The sequence below is a fragment of the Carettochelys insculpta genome, chromosome 1 (genome assembly GCF_033958435.1).
Source record: "Carettochelys insculpta isolate YL-2023 chromosome 1, ASM3395843v1, whole genome shotgun sequence".
Classification (NCBI taxonomy): domain Eukaryota; kingdom Metazoa; phylum Chordata; order Testudines; family Carettochelyidae; genus Carettochelys; species Carettochelys insculpta.
In genome coordinates, this window is record NC_134137.1 from 133645319 (window position 1) to 133666462 (window position 21144).

At 45.2% G+C, this 21144-nt stretch overlaps 1 protein-coding gene across 3 annotated transcripts in view; it reads right to left on the reverse strand.

Annotated features, from left to right (window-relative positions):
* CYFIP1 (cytoplasmic FMR1 interacting protein 1) overlaps positions 1-21144 on the reverse strand; it is a 127458-nt gene that overhangs the window by 85551 nt on the left and 20763 nt on the right. For all 3 annotated transcript variants that reach the window (XM_074983298.1, XM_074983299.1, XM_074983301.1), the window contains exons 2-3: positions 5941-6064; positions 4035-4124 (exon numbers count right to left, since the gene is read on the reverse strand). In XM_074983298.1, the coding sequence (XP_074839399.1) occupies positions 4035-4124; positions 5941-6057 (207 nt within the window). In that variant the 5' untranslated portion in view covers positions 6058-6064. The remainder of the gene's footprint in view (positions 1-4034; positions 4125-5940; positions 6065-21144) is intronic.

A 21144-nucleotide genomic window follows, 5' to 3' on the forward strand; every position in this document is an offset into this window, starting at 1 on the left:
TTATTATCCAGACTATTTGAATATCCAGCAACATCCTGGTCCCGGAGCTGGCAGATATGAAAGACTTTACACACACACACACACACACACACACACACCTTTTTCTCTCACTCCACATAACATTCAGCATGAGTGACCTGTCATTATCAACGTAAATCGGTAGTTTTCACACTTTTTGTTTTGGCATCCCCTTTCAGACGGCAAGTCACTGAGGGCAACCTCCCCCTTCTAAATTGGAAAAAAAAAATTTTTTTTTTTAATTAAACACTATATTCAAGGCTAAATATGTTACCATAGTGTTAAAATAAATGTATCTTTTCTCATTATTTACAAATTAAGATGAAAACACATTGGTACTGAATTACTGTAAATGGACGTCTTGTTTTAAACAGTTACTGTTCAAAAATGGGGGGGGAACTTTGTTAATACCAGTCCGTCCGCCCCCCCCACAATGCCCCACACAGAGTACACCCTGGGGCCACAGGCAGAGTGCAGGTCGCACCTCAGCTCCCTCCCACCCCGAGGGCCCCACTGCCTGCAAGCGTGTGCTGTTGGGAAACCAGGGTGCCCAGCTGTGCCCAACCCACCCGCTCCCCGGGCAGGGACCCCTCTGTGTGCGAACGCACCCTGCCTCACCCGGTGGCCTGCTTCCAGGCAGGGCCTCGCACAGGTGGCAGCACCTCCAACGTGAGGGGCTACTGGACCATCATGCCAGGGCCTTGGGCCTGCACTCCGAGGGCATCCCCTGGACATAACCGTCCCTTGAGTCCAGCCTGTGGGGAGGTGCCTGGCGGGGCCAGGGCACCGCCACATGGGGCTCAGCTGGGGCCCTCACCCCTCCTTTCTCCCCCCACCTTGTCTTACTGCACCCCCATCCCAGGGACAGGAGAGGCACTGGAGGAGCACGGGGCCTGCCAGCAGTACCCCTGCCAGAGGTGCCGCAAGCGCCCCGGCCCAGCCACGACCCTCCTGAGCGGCTGCAGCCCGACAGGCACAGAGGGCCCATCGGCAGAGTCTGGTGGAGGAGGCTGCAGCGTACACAGCTGCCCTCTGCCACCAAAACAGACTAGTGGAGAGGCGCCTGGCCCTGGAGACGGCAGAGCTACGCTGGTGCTGTGACGCATGGGGGAAGGTGGTGGGGCTGCTCTGCCGTGTGTGTGAGGCCCTTGTGGTGCTCCACCTGCCTCCCCTGCTACCACCTCCCCTGCCGCCCCTGTGGCCTGAGCCATCCCCGCCCTGCGGCCCTAGCTGCCCTCCTTCCCTGAGGACTTCCCACAGCAGCTCTGAGACTTGAGGGCCTGGCTCCTGCCCACAGCAGGCCCCCTGGGGAGTCGCCCACCCCACCCTCACTCAGACCTTGCCACAAACTGCCTACCATGACTTCCCCATGCTCCCTGCCCCATTGGGAGAGTAAGGAAAGGCAGCCGTGGGCCCCGGGGCTCAAAGCCCTCCACCCCATCCCTTGAGTAGGGATCCCTCCCTTCCCAGATTGCTATGCCCCCACTGCCCAGACGTGCCCCCATACGCAGTTGACACCTGTTCCATTGCAAGCAAACTTCTGTTTTATTACTACTCTATGCAACATTCCAAATCATTGATACAGTTTAATAGTTAGTTTTGCAACCCCCCATGTCCCTGTTTATTGGGGTGCAGTAAGGGGTGGAGGGGGACTTGTGTTGGGGGCTCGGCTCAGAGGTCCCTGTGGGTGAAGACCTCCAGGAGGGCCTCCCGGATGCGGACTCCATCCCAGAGGAGCTGCCGGTTGTGGGCCACGGCAGGCTGCTCATACCCCTGTGGCGGCTCAGCCATCCAGGCCTGGTGCTGTGCCTCCTCACGCGCCTCGATGAGGTTGTGGAGAGTGCAGCAGGTGGCCACAAGCTGTGGGATGTTCTCCACTCCCACACTGAGGCACGTGAGGAGACATCTGAATCTCGCCTTCGAACGCCCAGAGGCACACTCTGCAGCATGGGTGTCCAACCTTTCGGCTTGCCTGGGCCACATTGAGTGAAGAGCAATTGTCTTGGGCCGCACATAAAATATGTAATATAGTTAATGTATATAAATCACATAATAATGTTAAAAGTTTACGATCTTGTGGGGCCGCATTACTAGCTGTCCAGGGCCGCATGGGGCCCAAGGGCCGGACATGCCTGCTCTACAGAGTTCCAGGCGCATCTGAGCCGGGCATTAAAGAGCTCCTGGGGCAGGGTGAGATGTCCCATGTACAGGCGCAGCAAGCAGGGCTGCATAGGGTACACCAGGTTGGAGATAAGGCACAGCAGAATGGCGACATCGCCAATGACTTGTTCCCGCTGAGCGATGATGTGCCCGCCTCCATCCAGTGGCACAGGGACGAGTTTCTGAAGATGCGGGAATCACGTGCCCAGCCAGACCAGCCCACGTAGACATCAGTGAGGCAGCCCTTAGGGTCTACCACTGCCTGGAGCACGATAGAGTGGTACCCCTTGCAGTTCATCACTCGGTGCGGCAGTCTGGGGCTCTGATGGGAATACGGGTGCCGTCCATCGCTCCAGAGCAGTGGGGGAACCTGAGCTTGGCGAAGCCCGCCAGGACCGCATTGAGGTCCCCAGGGCGCATGAGCCGGCACACGAGCACGTCACTGATGGCCCTCATGACCTGCAGGGGACAGAGAGCATGAATGCTATTGGGTGTGCACAGGGGTACCCTGGGCCCCTCCCTGGGTCACCCTTCCCACCCTCCCTCCCTACAGCCACCCCCTGGCAGAGTGCCCCTCTGGGAGCAGGCCTGTGTATGGGTGGGGTGGCAGAGTCCCCCGTGGCGGGCCTCCCTGCCCCCCTGGGTCTGGGCCCTCTCCCCTGGGTCCCCATTGCCCAACACCTCCCTCCCCAAGCCAGGCTGGGGCCCAGTCTGTGGATTACCTCAAGTACGACAGTCCCAACAGTGGACTTGCCCACCCTGAATTGCTGTCTGACAGAGCAGTAGCTATCCGAGGTCGCTAACTTCCAGATGGCAGTGCCCAGGTGCTTCTGTACCGGGAGGGCTGGCTGCATCTGCGTGCCCTGGCAGTGAAGCAGGGGGGCGAGCCAGGCGCAGATCTCAAGGAATGGGCCCTTCAGCATATGGAGGTTCTGCTGCCTTCGGTCATTGTCCCATTGGGCCATCACCACCCTGTCCCACCAGCCGCTGCTGGAGGTATGGATCCAGACATGGGGAACAGACAGTCAGGGACCCAGCAAGGTCAGGTCGGGGCCCTGAGAGATCACTCTGTGTTCCCACAGGAGGCCGAGGAGGGTTGCCAGGAGACTCCCCAGCATCCTCGTCAGGACGTCCCTGTGCTGCTGCAGCTCCTCGGGTCCATGCCTAGCACACAGACTGGTGCAGAAGGAGCAAGAGGGTGAGCTGTGCTGTGGGCAGCACAACGAGCCTCAGCAGCTTGTGCAGGGAGGGTCGGCTGGGGAGGGGCCCTTTAACAGGCCATGTGGTCAGTGCCCCGGAAGGGCTCTCCAGCCTTGCGACCCTGTCTGCAGCATTGCGTGCCTTGTTCTTCCAGAAGTGTGTCTCCTCGTGTGGACATGGTCTTCTGGAGGTGTGTCTCCTCGTGTGGACATGGTCTTCCGGAAGAACAGGCAGCTCTTTCAGATGGCGCTTTGTGTGTAGACGCTCTCTTCAGGAAGATTATCTTCCGTAAGATCCTCTTCCGGAGGATTGTGCACATGTAGACGCAGCCCTACAGTCAGAGCCTGCCTGTGGATGACAGTAGCCTAACTTGGAAAACTGAGAAATACAGAATCCGTCAATGAAAGCTGGAGTACAGAAACTTTAACCAATACTGGCTAACCCAGCAAAGAGGCTATTGGAGATATGCAAGCAAAGAGTGAGCTAACTATATATTTTCTATGAGAGATCATTCGTGACAGTTGTGCGTTGTTGCGAACTCGGTTTCCTATTTTCCCTATACATGTCCACACCCATAAGAAAAGTTTTGTCGAAGATATATCCCTAGTGTCTTACATTTTTTTCAGAAAGAAAGTAGGTTTAAAATGCACACTTACCATACTTGAATGAACAGTAGCTTGCTCAATGTATCTTGCAATGCCTGTGACAAATGCATTCCTGTCTTCAAAATTAGTGTTGAAGTTTGGCTGTATGAAAGAAAATAAACAAATGTAACGGGGGAGAGGAGGATTTCAAATATTGGCATTCACAGCAACAATAAAAAAAGCACATATGTTCTTCCAGTAACTAACAGGAAGTTATGAACCAGAGATCTCTTGATATCACGTGGCAGAGGGAACAGAGGGAGTTTAAAGGGATTACAGGGATCCCCCAGGTCAGTTGTTCCCAATCGGGGGTCCATGAGGGTATTGCAGGGGGTCTGTGGAAAAAAAAATTAATGAAAATTATCATAGAAAGCAAGTACATAAGTTTTAAATAAGTTGAAAGTTACAATCAATTACTACTTTTAAATCAAATATATCTTCCAATACTGTTATTAATTGCTGTCTGATAATCCATGTTGTGGAGCCTTTGTGTGAGAAAACAATCGCAACGATTAGGAGCACATAAACGTTAGCTATACAGTCAACATGAATCTGTAGCTGAAATCAGGCTCGCTGCAGAGAAAAGAACTCATGAGCAGAGTGAAGCACCCAGAAGTGGAATATCTATATACAAATGATTTACATTTCCTTTCTCATTTAACAATGTGTACGTAGTGGCTAGAATTGGCCTTTATGGGAGTCCGTGAACAGCGTTTGGGGGGGGGGGGGGTGACTGGGGGTCCTCACTAGTGCAAAAGTTAGGAACCACTGCCCTAGATCAAGTGTACATATATATTTACCAAAGGGTAGCATGGTAGGTCTTTACCAATAGCCAGCAGCTCACTGGTGATCAATCAATGCAAAGTGCACATATGGATAATGTTTCAGGAGACGCGCAGTCATGTTAAAAACCACATTCTTAAAATCTGAGAGTTGATGCTGGTCACAAGAAAGCAATAAACAAATTCCTACCAAACAGGGGACAATAGATACTCATCTCCCTGTCTGGTCACATAGCATACCTCAGGAAGTAAATCTATTTGCATACCGACCCACCAAGCTAATAAAAACTGCAAAATTATAAGGCAGGAAAACTCCTCGTGCAACAGAAACAAAACACCAAGGGAAGAGTCTGTGAATGAAGACAATGGATTTCTGGGATATTCCTGGGGCACTGAAGTTTACTTTGGAACCAATTCCTTCCCCTAAAGGATTGGACTGGGCGGGGCGGGGGAACAAAAACAAACCATACCCAAGCAGAACAAGAAGAAGTCCTGTGACACTTATAAACTAACAAATATTTTGGAGCATAAGCTTTCATGGGCAAAGATCCGCTTCATCACAACTTTTTGTTGTTCTTGAAGATACAGACTAACATGGCTACCTCTCGGACACTTCATACCCAAGCAAGGCTGTTAAGCCTTGTGACAAAGACTTGGGTTGTGCTAAACCTTATCAGACAGGAAAATACCTTGTTCCTTAAATGGAAGCCCTAGAACATGTATTATACTTTTATTTTATTTGTAAGTAGCTGTTCAGATAACAACAAAGTGGGTAGTATTGCAAACATCTTTAGTAAATACATTTATATTTGTTTTCACTATAAACAAGTCTAAGTACTGTGAGTTAAGCAAAACAGTTGCCTGAGGTGAAGCTGGAGGAAATGGCCCTTTGGGAGGAGACTGGAAATTCTGTGGAGCAGAGGTTGCACGTTGCAAGGAAATACTCAAAGAGCTCAGGGTTTGGAGCATGCCTATCGCTAATCTGCAGAGGGCCGGTCAAGGCTGCGCAGGCTGAGAGGGAAGTGCCGTGGTTGGCAGAGTCAGGGAGTTGGTCTCTAGCGGGTACAGACAAGGCTTTCTCGCACTAAGGGCAGGTGGTAGCAAAGGGTCTCACAGACTTGTAATACACTAGTTACCTGGTAAAGAAGAGATGACGGAGGCGGTTCAATACACGGTTGCTGATCTGGCAATGGTAATTCTTCCAAGAGATCCACATTGGACAAGGCATCTTCTAAAGTAACCTGAGCAGTCATTTTGTCTCTGAGGGAGGAAAATAATGAAAAAGAGGCAATATGAAGAACTGGTGGGGGAAACACACAACTTTCCTTCCATAGCCCACTTAGCTCCAGACCACCTTGGGAGAGACAGCATCAGACTGAAACCTGGTTAATTTTCAAAAGGAGTTTCAGATTTTGCACTTGCTCTTTAAGCGGATGATGCCCCCAACGACTTTTTCCATGATTTCCTACAGTTACTGTGAACAATTCAGCAATTATGGGAGCATTAAATGTAGACATTTTGTCAGCAAATGAAGCTAACCTAACGAGAGCAATAATAAGAATTTTACGGTGCAGAATACTACTGAACACAGAGCACCTGTCACATTTTTCCAGCAAGACAGCACTACAGCCTGTTGGATAGTTCTGTGTATGGCTTTCAAAACAGATCAATTGATTGTACACAGGAGGGCTGGTAAACAGCCTGAAACCATTAGTTCACAAGACAAGACTAGCCCTTCCTCTGAACACAGGTTTTCTACTTTCTTTTTAAATTGTAACACCTTTCAAGAGGCAAAATTAACATGCGCACCTTACAAGTGACATCATCGGGCTCAATACACCCTAGCTCCATAGGGTTAAGCGTTTTTGGAGTAATAAGACAGAGTATTAGCGATGCTCTGTATTTATGTAGCACCTGCTTCTGAGCTTTACTCAACTCTTTTCCAGAATGCGTTATTCCTAGCTGCAGAAAAGAAACATGTACATCTGAGTTTATTGACCTGCCAGCCGTCACAGTGAGGCAAGTGAGAGAGTCAGGAAGAGAATCCAGGGCTCCCAGTCAGTGTTCCTTACAAGCTGTGCAATTATGCACAACTGCTAATGGGAAATTCAAATGCCACCCAGCAGATGAGCAGAGTGCTCCAACTAGGTTTTGTGCTTCTATCAGTGGTGCACATTTCACACATGCCTCAGTGCACACAAAAAATCATTCTGCAAATGGATGGAAAAGTTCACACAGGGATGAAAAAGATTAGAGAGAACATTGCTCCAGTTCTTTAACCACTAAACAATGCTGCTTCCCTGCTTTCCTTCACATAATTGTACATTCCTCCTGCAGTAGCTATGGAGTGAGTTTCATCACAGCATCCAGGAAAAAAAAAAAAAACATCTCCTTTCTCTGTCTCAGGTTAACATTGCCCTGGTGCTACACTTTTGATGTGGTAGCTCCATGGTCACCTGGGAAAAGACTCCTCTAATGGCTGGGTTGGGTTTTTTTTTTTTTCTTTCCCTCTTTCCTCCTTGCTCTTCATTACATGAAGCCAGGAAGGAGTAATGTAGTGTGATGTTTTTGCTGCTAGCTTAAAGAATATGAAACAAATGAGGGAGGAGGGAAATAAATAAAAAAGGTAAAAACAGAAAAGAAAAAAAAAAAAGGGGAGCCGGTAGTCAACATGTAAAGTAGTGCCTTAGTTGGGATGTGGAAGATTGAGGAGGAACAGATGGGCCTGAAAAACAAGTGTGTTTTGCCTAGAGGAATTCTGAGCCAAAAAGTTAAAAATTCTGCACACAGTATTTTAAAATTCTGCAAAATTCTGCTTATTTTATTTGTCAAAACACCACAATGCAATCTTGCACACGTTTCAATTACTGGGGTACCATACTTCAAAGCACCTGTCAACTAGTGTGTCTGTAACAATGTAGACACTGAAATAGATTGGGGAAATTTTAGCTGGCTGGTATTCCAGCTGACAGCCCCTGGGGACTGGGGAGGAATGGGATGCGGGGCAACTCCCCCAACAGTGTCCCAGGAGGCACGCCACCATGGCGAAGCGAAGCGGAGTGCAGCAGGCTGGGAGAAGGCCATGGAGCAGGTTGATGGGTAGCTCCAGTTCCTGCGGTCATGGTGATTGGGGGAAGGGCAACCTCTGCTGTTCCAGTCCCACGCCAGATCACATGCAATCCCCCAGGCCATTCTGGGCCCTACAGAATGAAATGGTTGAGGTGGCCACCGTGGGTCCCTCAAAGCAAAAGACCTGTGCTCCAAACTGTTCTATGGATGAGACAGCTTTAACTCCAGGTGCAGCAGTCAGCCAGTCTCTGCCATGTGCAAGGCTGACACTTGTGATTTCTACTAAAAGGGAGAATTTGAGGAAATCGAATTCTGCAGGAAACATTAATTCTGTGCCAACTCTCCATTGCACAGTGGCACATAATTCTCCCACCCTCCAACGTCCCCCCGCCCCCCGAGTAAAGGTGCGCATAGAACTTAGCAGGGATCTCATAAATACCTATTACTATTGCAATAGTACAGGAGGGAGAACATGGGGTCTTTCACCACTTGAAAGTCACAGTCAAACCACAATTTAGGCCCAAAGCTGGCAAGTTTTGTCAACTCTTTATTCCCATCAAACTTAGTGCAAAACTTGCAGAGGCTGCTTTAAAAAAAAGTGTAGTACTTGAACAACAGGTGAGTGTACTGACAGAACTCTGCCAGGAAACTTGCACAACAGCTGCCTGTCCCTAACTCTGGGTTTGTCATTAGCACCAGCTTCGTCCATAGAACTAAAGCGCTAAGGTGAGGCTAGAGTCTCCCCACTCAGCTCACAGCAACAGGCCAGTGTAGCTAAATCGTCATAAAACTTGGATTACACAAGCAAATGAGAATGAAGGTGTCGTACGCTGCATATGAAGTTCAAAATGAAGTCTCAAAATATACTTCCTTAAACTTCATGAAAAAGTGTTTCGTCAAGTCTACACTAGAAGTGAAACTGTTTTCAATAGTTGTTTGAAGGGGAAGCTGTTGCTGGAAAAAATAAAATTACGTTTTAACAGTAACAGTTAAGTTTTATAGTACAAACCACAGACAGATAACTTTATACCAAAAACAGCCAGTTTCTTGTGGCTCCAGCAGTTTAAAAAAAAAAAAAATCTCAGCACCGTTTTAGTTCATTTACACAGGCAAAACCAAGCCATGTTGTAACATGGTTGGAGGCTTACTTCACACAACTGCTGATCAGGTGAGATTGTTTGTATAGGTGAGCCCTGTGTCAGCTGTTTACAGGTCATATCCAGATACTGATGCTCAGATCCCCAAATATTTTGTTTCAAGTAAAACTGTCATATTTCTCCTCTATTTTAATCTTTATCTTCAAACTAAATATTTTAGACAGCTGATTTTAATTAAATGTTCTCAAATACTCATTTAAAAAAATCGCCAAAGCATAAGCAAAGGAAAATCTCCTCTGCACCATCATCTTCATAGCTCTAATTGCTTCAATAGTTCATTGCAGGGAAAATTCTACTTGAGGGATATGCTAGATTATTGGGAAAAAAAAAAAAAAAAGCTTCCTGTTCCCCCATTGAGCGTTTTGCTTAAGAAACACAGGAAAGCATGTTCTTCCAAGATCTGTACTGCCTGATTCTACAATGACAGCCTGCACCTGGTTACTTTAGCTCTCCTGCTTGTCATATGCTTCTGCAATTTCAAGTTTTCAACTGCTTTGGAGGTGGCAACAGATCCACTTTATGAATACAAAATGGTATCCGAGTGTTTTCCTCTCTTGATCTAGATACCTAATGGATTTTAATGCTACCATGAATTCAATACTGTTGTCCACCGCTTTGTTTCAGACCTTCACTCTCAGTAAGAGAATAAGATGCATTAGCGCAACAGACTTCTTCCTGTTTAGCTTTCACAAGCTTGCAAATTTTGTGAAGGAAGATTGATACTTCCTTCCCATCAGCAGTTAACAAGCAAACTGAGCATCAGTATCTAGATATGACCTGTAAACAGCTGACACAGGACTCACCTATACAGACAATCTCACCGATCAGCAGTGTGAAGTAAGCCCCCAAACATGTTACAACATTGCTTGGTTTTGCCTGTACAGATGAGTCAAAACTGTGTTTTAACCATGATACAGAAGCATAACCAGGACCTACATTCTGAACAACTAGTTACAAAGTCTGGAAGGACAGTCCTGTTCACCTAAAAGAAAGGAGGTATAGGTAGGGAGCAACTGAGGCTTCTGATAGGCAAGAAAACATTAGTGTGTGATTGTTATTAGCACAGGGTTAAATTTCCACTTTCCCTCTTCCCTTTGGGGTGAACATATCTACATTTGTGGAAGGGGAACCTATTTTTCACCACAGCAACTATTGACAAGAACTACATTTCCTGTTGTACCCCTCCTCAATATTTGTCACTATGTACAGCACATAAGCTTGACGTTTCAACTAAAAAGATAAATATTAAAACAATTAAAGGTAACCTAAAATTATTATTTTCAAGCTGAACAAAGGAGCAGAAATGTAGCACTTTAAAGACTAACAAAATGATTAATTCGGTGATGAGCTTTTGTGGGACAGACCTACTTCATCAGATCACTCTCTTTTCCAATACAGACTGACATTTATAAGTACAGAGGAACAAACAAACAAAAAAAAATCGCAATAAAAACTTGACACTCCGGGTGTCAGTTTTTATTCCAATTTTTTTTTTCTGGTCCTCTGTACTTATAAACGTCAGTCTGTATTGGAAAAGAGACTGATCTGATGAAGTGGGTCTGTCCCACAAAAGCTCATCACCGAATTAATCATTTTAATAGTCTTTGAAGTGCTACATTTCTGCTGTTTTGTTTTGTTGGAGTACAGACTAACACTGCTACCTCTCTGTTATTTTCAAACTGAACTAATATCTTCAACAGGCTAGCAGTATTTGCATGAAGCTAAGCACCACTTCTTGTTAGGGGATGTTGGTCCTCTTAAGACAAGGTTAATTGGACTTTGACAATTCACCGAAGTAGGTGTCTTATTATCCCACTTACATATAAGGGAGATAAGAAGTGGCTCTCAGTTGAGAGAAAAACCTAGGGTGTGCCCCCTTGGGGTGGGGTATGAAGAAATTCCTGGGAGGGTGCAAGGTGAACCAGACCCCCCCACCCCATCAAGAACCCCCACCCCAAGAAAAAGCCCATGCTGGTGTTACCTCCTGCAAAAATGGAGGTAGCCGCAGCTTCCTGCAGCGTGAGGAGAAGGAAGGCCCATAGCTGCATGTCAGAGCCGGCATCTCAGGAAGCGTGTGTGCTGCTTCCCCTCCCCAAACAGCCAGCACATTTCCTGAAAATCCAGGTCTGTTGCCCACCAGTGACTTCCTTCCACCTGCTGCCTTCCTCCATGGGGAGTGCGGAGCGAGTGGGAGTCCTGCATCTGTACCAGCTCCAGCTGATCAGGCAGCATGCACCCTGCTCCTCACTTCCCACAGCAGCCATGCACTGCCTGAGCAGTTGGAGCTGGTGCAGACCCGGGACTCCCAAGCCACCCCTGCCCCACACGCAGGAAGTCCGCAGACGGAAGGAAGTCCCCAGCAGGCAACAGACCCGGCTTTTCAGAAAACACACCAGCTGCTTGGGGAGGGGAAGCAGCATGCGTGCTTCCTGAGACTCCGGACCTGGCACACAGCTGCAGGACCCCCAGGTACAAGCCAAGCTATCCTCTCCCCTCGCCCACACCCCCACTAATACCCTGTGCCCCCCTACCCAGACACCCACAAGCACCCTGCTCCCCACCCACAAAAATCAGGAAAATTATTTTTATAGATTTTTTTAATAAATATATTCGGGCCATGATTAACAAAGGGAAGTATGACAAAGACCACATTAAGTCACTGTCATGGAAAAAAATAGGATCGATCATCCTCAATGCGTAGTATGCCACACAGTTCTCAGCAAACACGTCGAGACCTAGTTGTCTTGAGCGACACTTGAAGAACCACAGCACTTTTGACAGACAAACCGAAAGGAGTCTTCTGGTGCTAAACTTCAAAATTTGAAACGCATGAAGCTGGACGCTACTGGAGCTTTTCATCAAGCGTCGGCCAAAGTGGTAGAAGCATCTTATGAAATGTCATTGCTCATCACTAAAGCCAAGAAAATGCACATAATCAGAGAAGCTCTTGTGAAGTCTTGCTTGTTGAAAGCAGATATGTGCTTGGTATCTAAAGCAAGAAAAAAACTACTAGAAATTTCACTGTCTGACAATTCCGTGAAATGTCACATCGACGACCTGGCATCAATGAGGCAGTACTAACTACTCCTTTTTTTGCAATTCAGTGCAACAATACCACTAACGTAGCACAATGCTGTTAGTTGCTTGTCTACATTCGATTCTTTAACAATGAAACTGTGAAAGGAGAACTGCTTTTTTTGTAGGAATTGCTCACCACATCAAAGGCTTCTGGCATTATGAAAACAATTTGACTTTTTTTGAAGAAAATATACTTTCATGGGAAAAACTGGTTGGTGTGTGTACAGACTGTGCTCCAGTGATGCTCAGCTCTTGGTTTTGTGACATTGGTGAAAGAAAAAAAAAAAAATCCTGCCATGACCATAATTCACTGCATCATACAAAGACAAGCACTGGCTGCTAAAACCCTTCCAGATGACCTACGTGACTCGTTGAATGTGGCCATCAAAGTTGTCAATTTTGTGAAGAACAGTGCTTTAAATACAAGACTTTTTGCTGCTCTTGGCACGGATTCGGGAGTAGATCATAAAACTCTTCTGTTTCACAAAGAGGTATGACGGTTTTTCAAAGGTAACCTGCTTACAAGATTATTTGAACTGAAAGATAAGTGGAAATTTTCCTCGAGCAACAGAAGAAAAAAAGAGTTATGCTATGCATTTACAAACCAAACGTGTCAACTTTCATTGGCATACCTTGTGGACATTTCTAAATCTTCGAACAACCTCAAATTTGAAGCTGCAAGCAAACAACACTGTAAACTGTATAGTGTACCGCAATGCCATCAAAGCGTTTATGGAAAAAAATCCTGCTTTGGAAATGTCAAACACAAGCTCAGACACCTAAGTTCTCATCTTTTTCCTACATTTTCATCCCTTGCTAGAAATGAAGGTTTCCAAGAACCTTGTAAAGAGAAAGAGAAGAACAAAATTGTTTTTCATCTATACTGCTTTGCTGATGAATTCATCCACTATTGTTCAGACAACTCTTCTCGCAACCCCGTTCATAACTTAATATGCAGTCCATTCAACGCTGATGTCGATTCATTGCCAGAAGTATTCCAAGAACAAGCACTCAAAATAAAACCTGATTTAACTCTAAAAGATAATTTTGAAAACTCAAGCTCAGAGGAATTTTGGATAAAATATTTCCCAATGTAATTGAACATTGGAGAGGCAGCACTATGTATTATTCTTCTATTTTTATCAACATGTCTCTGTGAAAAAGCTTCTCAGGTTCAGTCACATTATAAATGAAACAAAGAAATTGACTGGATGTTGAAAATGATTTGCGTTGTGCACTTTCATCTTTCAAACCTAGGATTTCCCAATTCGTAAAGAAAACGCAGCATCATCCTTCACATTAAATTTGTTTTGTTTCTGTTATTTCTGATGTTAAATTATACTTATATTAAATTTTTGGGCCAAGAAAAACCTAATTGTGCTTATTTTTAATTGTAAATACACTTTTATATCGTCTTTGTGTCAATTTTAAATTATGAATTGAATTTTTTACTAAAAGGGGTGTTGGATGATGGTAAGGAAGAGGTAAGGGGGTGAGGGTTTCTCAAAAACCAAAAAGGGGACATGATGCTAAAAAGTTTAGGAACCACTGAACTAGGGTGTAATCTGTGCGATCCTGATTCAGAAACTTTAGGAACAGCTTGGGAAGACTGCTTGTACAGAACTTTATTACTGTTAATTTATTTGTTAATAAAACCAAACCTCACACCCAGGAAGGGTCAGATTCTGAATCTTCATGGTAGCCTTTGAGAACAGTCTGGAAAAGATACTACACACCGTGGGACTTTGTTTAAAACTCCCAAGGTATAGATTGTAGCAGTTCAAGTGCAGACAAGCCCTTAGGTTAAGAAGAACTGTGATGGAGTAACCATTGTGAACAAGACACAAGAAGTCATTCTCCCGCTCTACTCTGCGCTGGTTAGGCCTCAGCTGGAGTACTGTGGCCAGTTCTGGGCACCGCAGTTCAGGAAGGATGTGGAGAAATTGGAGAGGGTCCAGAGGAGAACAACGAGAAAGATCAAAGGTCTAGAGAACATGACCTATGAAGAAAGGCTGAAAGAACTGGGCTTGTTTAGTTTGGAAAAGAGAAGATTGAGGGGGGACATGATAGCAGTTTTCAGGTATCTAAAAGCGTATCATAAGACAGAGAGAGGGAACTTGTTCTTCCTTACCTCTGAGGATAGAACAAGAGGCAATGGACTGAAATTGCAGCAGGGGAGGTTCAGGTTGGACATTAGGAAAAAGTTCCTAACTGTCAGGGTGATCAAACACTGGAACGAATTGCCAAGGGAGGTGGTAGAATCTCCATCACTGGAGATATTTAAGAAGAGGTTAGATAGATGGCTTTCAGGGATGGTCTAGAAAGTGCTTGGTCCTGCCATGAGGGCAGGGGGCTGGACTCGATGGCCTCTCGAGGTCCCTTCCAGTCCTACTCTTCTATGATTCTAACTCTTCCCCAACCCCCGCCAGCCTTCCCCCCAAAACAAAACAAAACAGAATCACACCTTTCATTACCTTTGAGCCCTCTGATGGTCTTCATTATTCACAACTTAAAAAGGAAAGGTGGGGGGAAATAAGAACTAAATCTACAAGTGATGCTGGGGCCAGACCAGTGAACCTACCTTGCAATAAGAGTCAAGCCCTTCAACTGGACTCATTATTCTATGGAAAGTCAATAAAGGCAGCATAGGATGAGTTTGATATGCTTACAAAATAGTCCATATTATTGAAAAGACTAGGGTACTTTTACATATTTTGTTAAACAGAAAGGAACAGGCCCACTGTCCCTTTGAAGGCCACTTAATATAAATTAAATGGCCACCTGACTGTGCCAGCACTCTTCCTTATTTGTTGAGTTTTCATGCTGGTTGCAGATATGAAGAAGGGCAGTGCAATTTGTCAAAGTAGACTATGGAATATTTAGTGTCTGGCAGTAGGATCTGTGTTCCCACTCACTGTGTGACAGGCTGGCGTGCTTTAGATTTACAGCCTAGCTGGGCACACATGCAATTTATGGATAGCTAATAACCAAAGAGAAGGTCAATAGATAAGCTGATCATGGCAAGTAACCAAACACAAGAAAATGTTATCTGAGAACAGAAAGCTTTTAATAGCAAGCCAAGCTGTAATAAAAATCTAATGTCTGGGATTTGAAGTAGTAAAATTTCAAAGTGAGTAGTAAATTAATCATTAAAAAATGGCAAAAGGGGAGAACCCTATGTAACTATAGGCTGATCCCAGGATGATGAAAAAAAATCAGAAAGCGTTCAGAAAAGAACAATACCACGTGTAGAAAATCAACCTCACAATGACAGACTACAGCAACTCAGTCTCTTCAAGAGGTTACCTAAAGGAATTAGTTACAATCTATATTGTCCTACGTGGGGAGAGACTTTTCACAGCAGACAGCACTTCAACTGAAAAAGACATAATGAGATCCCTTGTTTGGAAGCTGAAGTTAGACAAACTGAAAGTATAAATTGTAGGCCTGACTTGCCATGAGTAGCTGGACATGGGTGAGGTCTGATGGGAAATATGATTAGGGAAGCAAACGTAGGATAGAAACAGAATGTTTGTGCTAAGATAAGTGAATGGGTCAGTAGGCTAACAGGCAACATATCTGTCGTAGCTAAGTGGGAACACCCAGAGATCCAGTTACAATGATGATAAGAAGCCTGGAATGTAGGTAAGGTAAAGAGTAAATTGTGCATGACCAAATTGTGATGTAGAACAGTGGTGCGCAAAGTGTGGGGTAGGGGGCACGAAATTTCATAAGAGGGGAGCAGCACAATCGGCTGCTGAGTGTCAGGCTCATCCACCATTAAAAATGTTGAAACGTTACTGTTTTTATGTACGTGTACATGTATTTACATACCAATCAATAAAGTTTTTACATTCTACATAGTTACTTTCTTACACATGACAAAAGGGGTTTATTTTTCATGTGAACATAACCTAAATTTCCATCAGTCTTCAGGAACAAAAAGTGGGGCCTGATATAAAAACTTTGCTCACCTCCGATGTAGAGGGACTAGGTTCCTACAAAGCCACCAAGCCAATCCCAAAATATGTCTCACAATGTACTGTAAACACGTATATAAAGGAAGAGGATTTCTGTCTACCTTTATATGGCGATACACATCTCATAGAGCTGGAAGGGACCTCAAGAAGTCATCAAGTCCAGTCCACTGCCCTTTTGGCAGGACCGAGCACCATCCCTAACAGATTTTTTTAATCTATTTGCCCCAGACCCCTAAATGGCCGCCTCAAAGATTGAGCTCACAAGCCTGGGTTTAGCAGGCCAGCATTCAAGGTGGTATGTCCTAAGCCACCCATTACACTCAAGTCTGATCAACTCAGTATATTTTTGCTCTATGTCAAGTAAAAATACTTAAGTGACAAAATCTGGAGTCAAACTAAGTTACTGGGAAGCTGAGAGGAAAAAGGCCTCAGAAGGAAGTAGAGAGCAGTGGTGCCACAGAACTAATTAAATGTGCATAGTTAACCACTGGAACAACCTACATATGGACAGGATGGATTTGCCATCACTTTAAGTGTTTAATCAAGATAAACCATATGGGCTAGCAACCCCACCAGATGTTATAAACTTGAGGAAGAAGTTAGAGGGTGAGATTCTTTGGCTTGTGCTACAATCATCCCTTCTGGCCTGAAACATAGTCTATACACGAATCATTACTTGGAGTCTCCAAATTGAGATTGAATAGCTGCTGTAGCTCAGCCTCAGGTCATTGGGTCCGATCATCTTAATTTACCTATCAGAGAAAACTACATCTCTCCACTGCAGCAAAAACTGTATGCAGTTCTATGGCCTCTGTCATACAGAAGGTCCAAGTAGATCAGAGATTCTCCAACTGTGGTCCGTCTCCACCAGTGGTCCGGAAGCACCATTCAGGTGGTCTGCAGATAGCTCCTTCTACAGTGCATGCCTGCGCAGCCACACAAGAGAGGATGAAGAGCCTCCCACCTAATTAGTGGAGTGGTGCAGGCCTGGTTCCCCTGATTGTATCCCTGGAGCCTGGAGAAGACACACATGTAAGGTCAGGTGGTGGCCTTGGGGAGCACGGGATAGGTGGGAGAGGGCAGTGGGGTGAGGTGGGAGAAAGAGGAGGTAGCTGAGGGGGCAGTAAGATGAGAAGATGGGGTAGGGGAATTTCATATGTGCAGGGCTCTAGCGGCCAGAAAAAGAGAAGACATCCCTCCGGCTCCATGGCTGCAACCGCCAAGGAAAGAGGGAGAAACACATCCCTCGTTCCCAGACCAGCTTGTTGGCTGCCAGGAGAGGGGTGAGAGGCGCTAAAGCTGACAAACACTACAGCCGACTTCCCTGAATTTGCTCACAAAAACAGGTCCATCCATTGCATTAGAAAGGTAAGTCTACTGCTATTAAAATACGAATTGTGCATTTTTATTTTGAGAACAAAAAAGAGTTAATTGCTAAGGGTTCTTTCTTTTTTTTTTTTAATATAGTGCTTTATCCAAACTGCTTTACAAATCATTAGCTAACAATACAAACAACATTTGGAAAGGTCATTAAGTGGTCCACAGGGGGAAAAAACTGAGAACTACTGGACTAGATAAATATGATTGTATTTTCAAAACCTTTAAAAAAAACTTTATAATCTAGGGCCAGCAAAACATGAAATGATAAGCTCTGGAAAAGAGATGACATATCCAAGAAATACAGAAGAAAAGAAGTGGAAATGTTCCTTGTTGATATATAAAGGTGTACACCCAACATAAACTTCATTCATCTCCTGGGCTAGGACTGCCACATGATCATTTCTGAAAAAGTGCAAGCTGACAGTAAGCTTCAGTCCTTAAGCAAAAATTTCTAGGGGGTTATTTATTGAAGAAAATGGCCTGTCATTGGATAACACAATGACTTAAGAAGTTAGGATATGGCATGTTGATCCATATTATGGCAATTACTGTTCTCCGTCAGGGAAAAATATTGAAGAGGAGTCTGTTTCACAAATGAGAAGGGAGCACAATGGATATTACCCATCTTAAAACAAACTAAAATCACACTCAAGTTCTTTATTTTCCCAAGGCATATGTATTGGTCCTCATTACCATAGCATCTGAACCCTCAGGGAATGTCCACACTAGAAACCTAAGCTGATCTATATTATATCAGTTTACAGCCCAGATTACCCCGCTAGGGGTGGAGACACGCTCACCAACGGTGCTTCCATGGACCTAAGAGGGGCAGTGTGGTGAGCTGAGAGCCAGGTCTCTCAACTTCAACAGCCACTCCCGGCCAAGAGCCTGGCTGTCCAGCAGGCACCTCATCCCTGTCCAGGAGCAGGAGGAAGCCATGCAAGGCATCTCCCCTCTCCATTCCCAGCCAGGGGAAGTGTCCACTCTCACCCAGCCTCCCAACTGGGAGCAGGGTCCAGATGCCCAGCTCTCCAATGGGCTGGAGGGACAGCTGGCCTCTAGCCAGCCAGCTTTCATGACTCCTGCCCTGAAATTCGGCAGAACAGCCAGCACTGATGTAACTAAGGCAGGGTCTACAGGCCTAATGTGACCCCCTGACTATGCCTCTTGTGGAGGCAGAGTGATGAAGTTGGTGAAGTGGGGCACTTATGTCAGCAGGACAGAGGTTGTAATGTAGAAACTGACAGTCAACATAAGCTTGTTTATGTTGCCCTAACGGTGTAGTGTAGCTCCAGTCACAGCCTTTAGTATATTTATCTGAACAATACTCCTATGAGGTAGGGAAGTACTATTATCCTTTTACAGGTGGGCAACTGAAGCAAAGAAAAGCTAAGTGATGTGCCCAAGGCTGCAGAAGAAGTCTATGCCACAGCAAGGAACAGAACCCTGTCTTCAGAGTCCCAGACTAGCACCCTAGCCTCTGGGATACCTTTCCCCTTTGCTTACCTAATGCATTATCTATTGCCCATGCACTTCAAAATAGCTTTGAGCCTCGACTAATTACAAAAAAAGGCTTTTCTTGGACTACTGGATCTGCAGGGCTCAAGCTAAAAAGAGCTGGGGAGAGCTATGCAGCAGCACAGCTCTCACAAGCTGTCATCTTGTACTCAAGTATTGAAGCATACAATTTAAAATTTAAAAAGAAAAAATTGCCCCTCCCTATTCTGAATAGTCATAAATGGGCTTATGTCAGCCTAAGCTTGAAACAATAGCAGAGATGTGCGAACAGCATTTTTTCACCTCAATAAGGTGTTAGATCAGATTCTCAAAGATGTCTTGTAGGCGTTAAAATTATTAACTGCTTCACTGCCGATTAAAGCACATAGAAAAGTAAAGGGATGAACATACTGTGAATCTCCGCAGAGTCTGCTGGAGATGAAAATACCATGACTTATTTTACAGCTCTCTCCTCAAACCACGGAGTCAAGCCCAAGAACCCAGGATAGAATTCAGCATCTGCACTCTACTGAAATTGAGGTAAATCCACAGAGCCTCCCCCCCCGCCCCATATCACACATGGCCATATTTTGAAGGTCTGCACAACCTATCGGGGGTGGCATCCCATTTTATCATCTCTAGCATGCACAGTTTAGCTTGCAAGCAGAGCTTGGAAAAAGCATCCCCATTTTCCCCCCAAGTCCTAAGCTAGATACAGAGGACAGTAAAATCAGAGAGAAAATTGTATTGTTTGAAAAAGAGATGTCAGATATTGCTATTTGGTTGTCACTATTTAATGACCAACTAGTGAAATCAGTAGCCAAAAAGAGAGCCTCAGCTGTATTCTTCATACTGTTTAGCTGGTTTTGATCTAAAGAGACACACGCCCTTAACTCTAGCATAAGAGGCTCCAGAACAACAGGACAGTTGAATCTCTAAATATTTTGAAGTGACAAATGAGGTCTCAGGTCCTGAGTACAATTTTGAAACCAACTTCTCCCGCTGCCAAAACTACACTATTCCACCAAAAGCACATTGTATGATGTGTACAGCTGCCAAAGGATATATTTTGGGTGGATACTAGCATACAACATTCACAGAAAATGACTGTTTAATAAATACCTCATTTAGAGGCAAGCAAAAAAAAAGCTGCCCCAACAACTTCAATACATGCTTATGTCCTCAGTGGGAACTGATTTTTTAACTCCAGTTTTCTTCCCCCTTCTTAAGTCCCCATCTGCAAAATAATCTCTGTATATGCAGGTGCTATCCTTAGAATACCTTCTCCAGAACATGCAACAAGAGCATGCTCTGACTGGCATGAGGAGAAAACTATGATCTACTGTAAGAAGGAAAGACTTCTTTCACATATAAAGCTGAGGTTTGGTGCTAAGCTTATTGGCACAACAGGTCTCCTAGCCTTCAGGCTCTCTCTACTTCAAATAGCAGGGCCTCATCCATACCAAGTACCACATGTTACTATTTTTAAGATGTATCAAAACACTAAGGAAATTCCCAAACAGAAGTTCTTAAAGTACATTCATTTAAAAAGGACACATGAAGCACTGGAAATTCTGAATTAAGCTTTAAAAGAAACATAAATCAGAAAGCGAACAATTTAGATCAACATAGTGCCAACAACCTACAGGGCAGGAAGTCCACGAGCTTTTAAAATGAATCTATGCAAATACAAACTTTCAGGGAACTACCACCGTAGTCCATCATTAACAGCTACAGAATTGCATTAATTTGCTGTTGTCCATGATAGAGTTTACAATGAAACCTACATCTTCTTGGGTAGGGTTGCCAAATGTCTAATCACACAAAGAGAACACCCTTTCCTTGACCCTGTCTCCCAGAGGCAAGCACAGCCCTCACAGTTCCCATTGGCTGTGGTTCCTGGCCAACAGGCACTGCAAAGCCAGCACACCAGTCAGGGGCAATGCGCAGCTTCTCTGATCACATTCAGAAGCCATGCAGAGACAAGGCAGGCTGGGAGCTTGCCTTAGCCCTGCTGCACCACCTACTGACTTTCAACAGCCTGGTCAGCAGCCCAGACATCGTGGTCCAAAACTAGATGCCTGGCAATCCTACTGCTGTTCTGCCCTGGAGAAGCCAAACACTGAGACTGTGACCTACTGAGCTGAATTCTCTCTGCTGTTCTGAGCAATCAATGCTA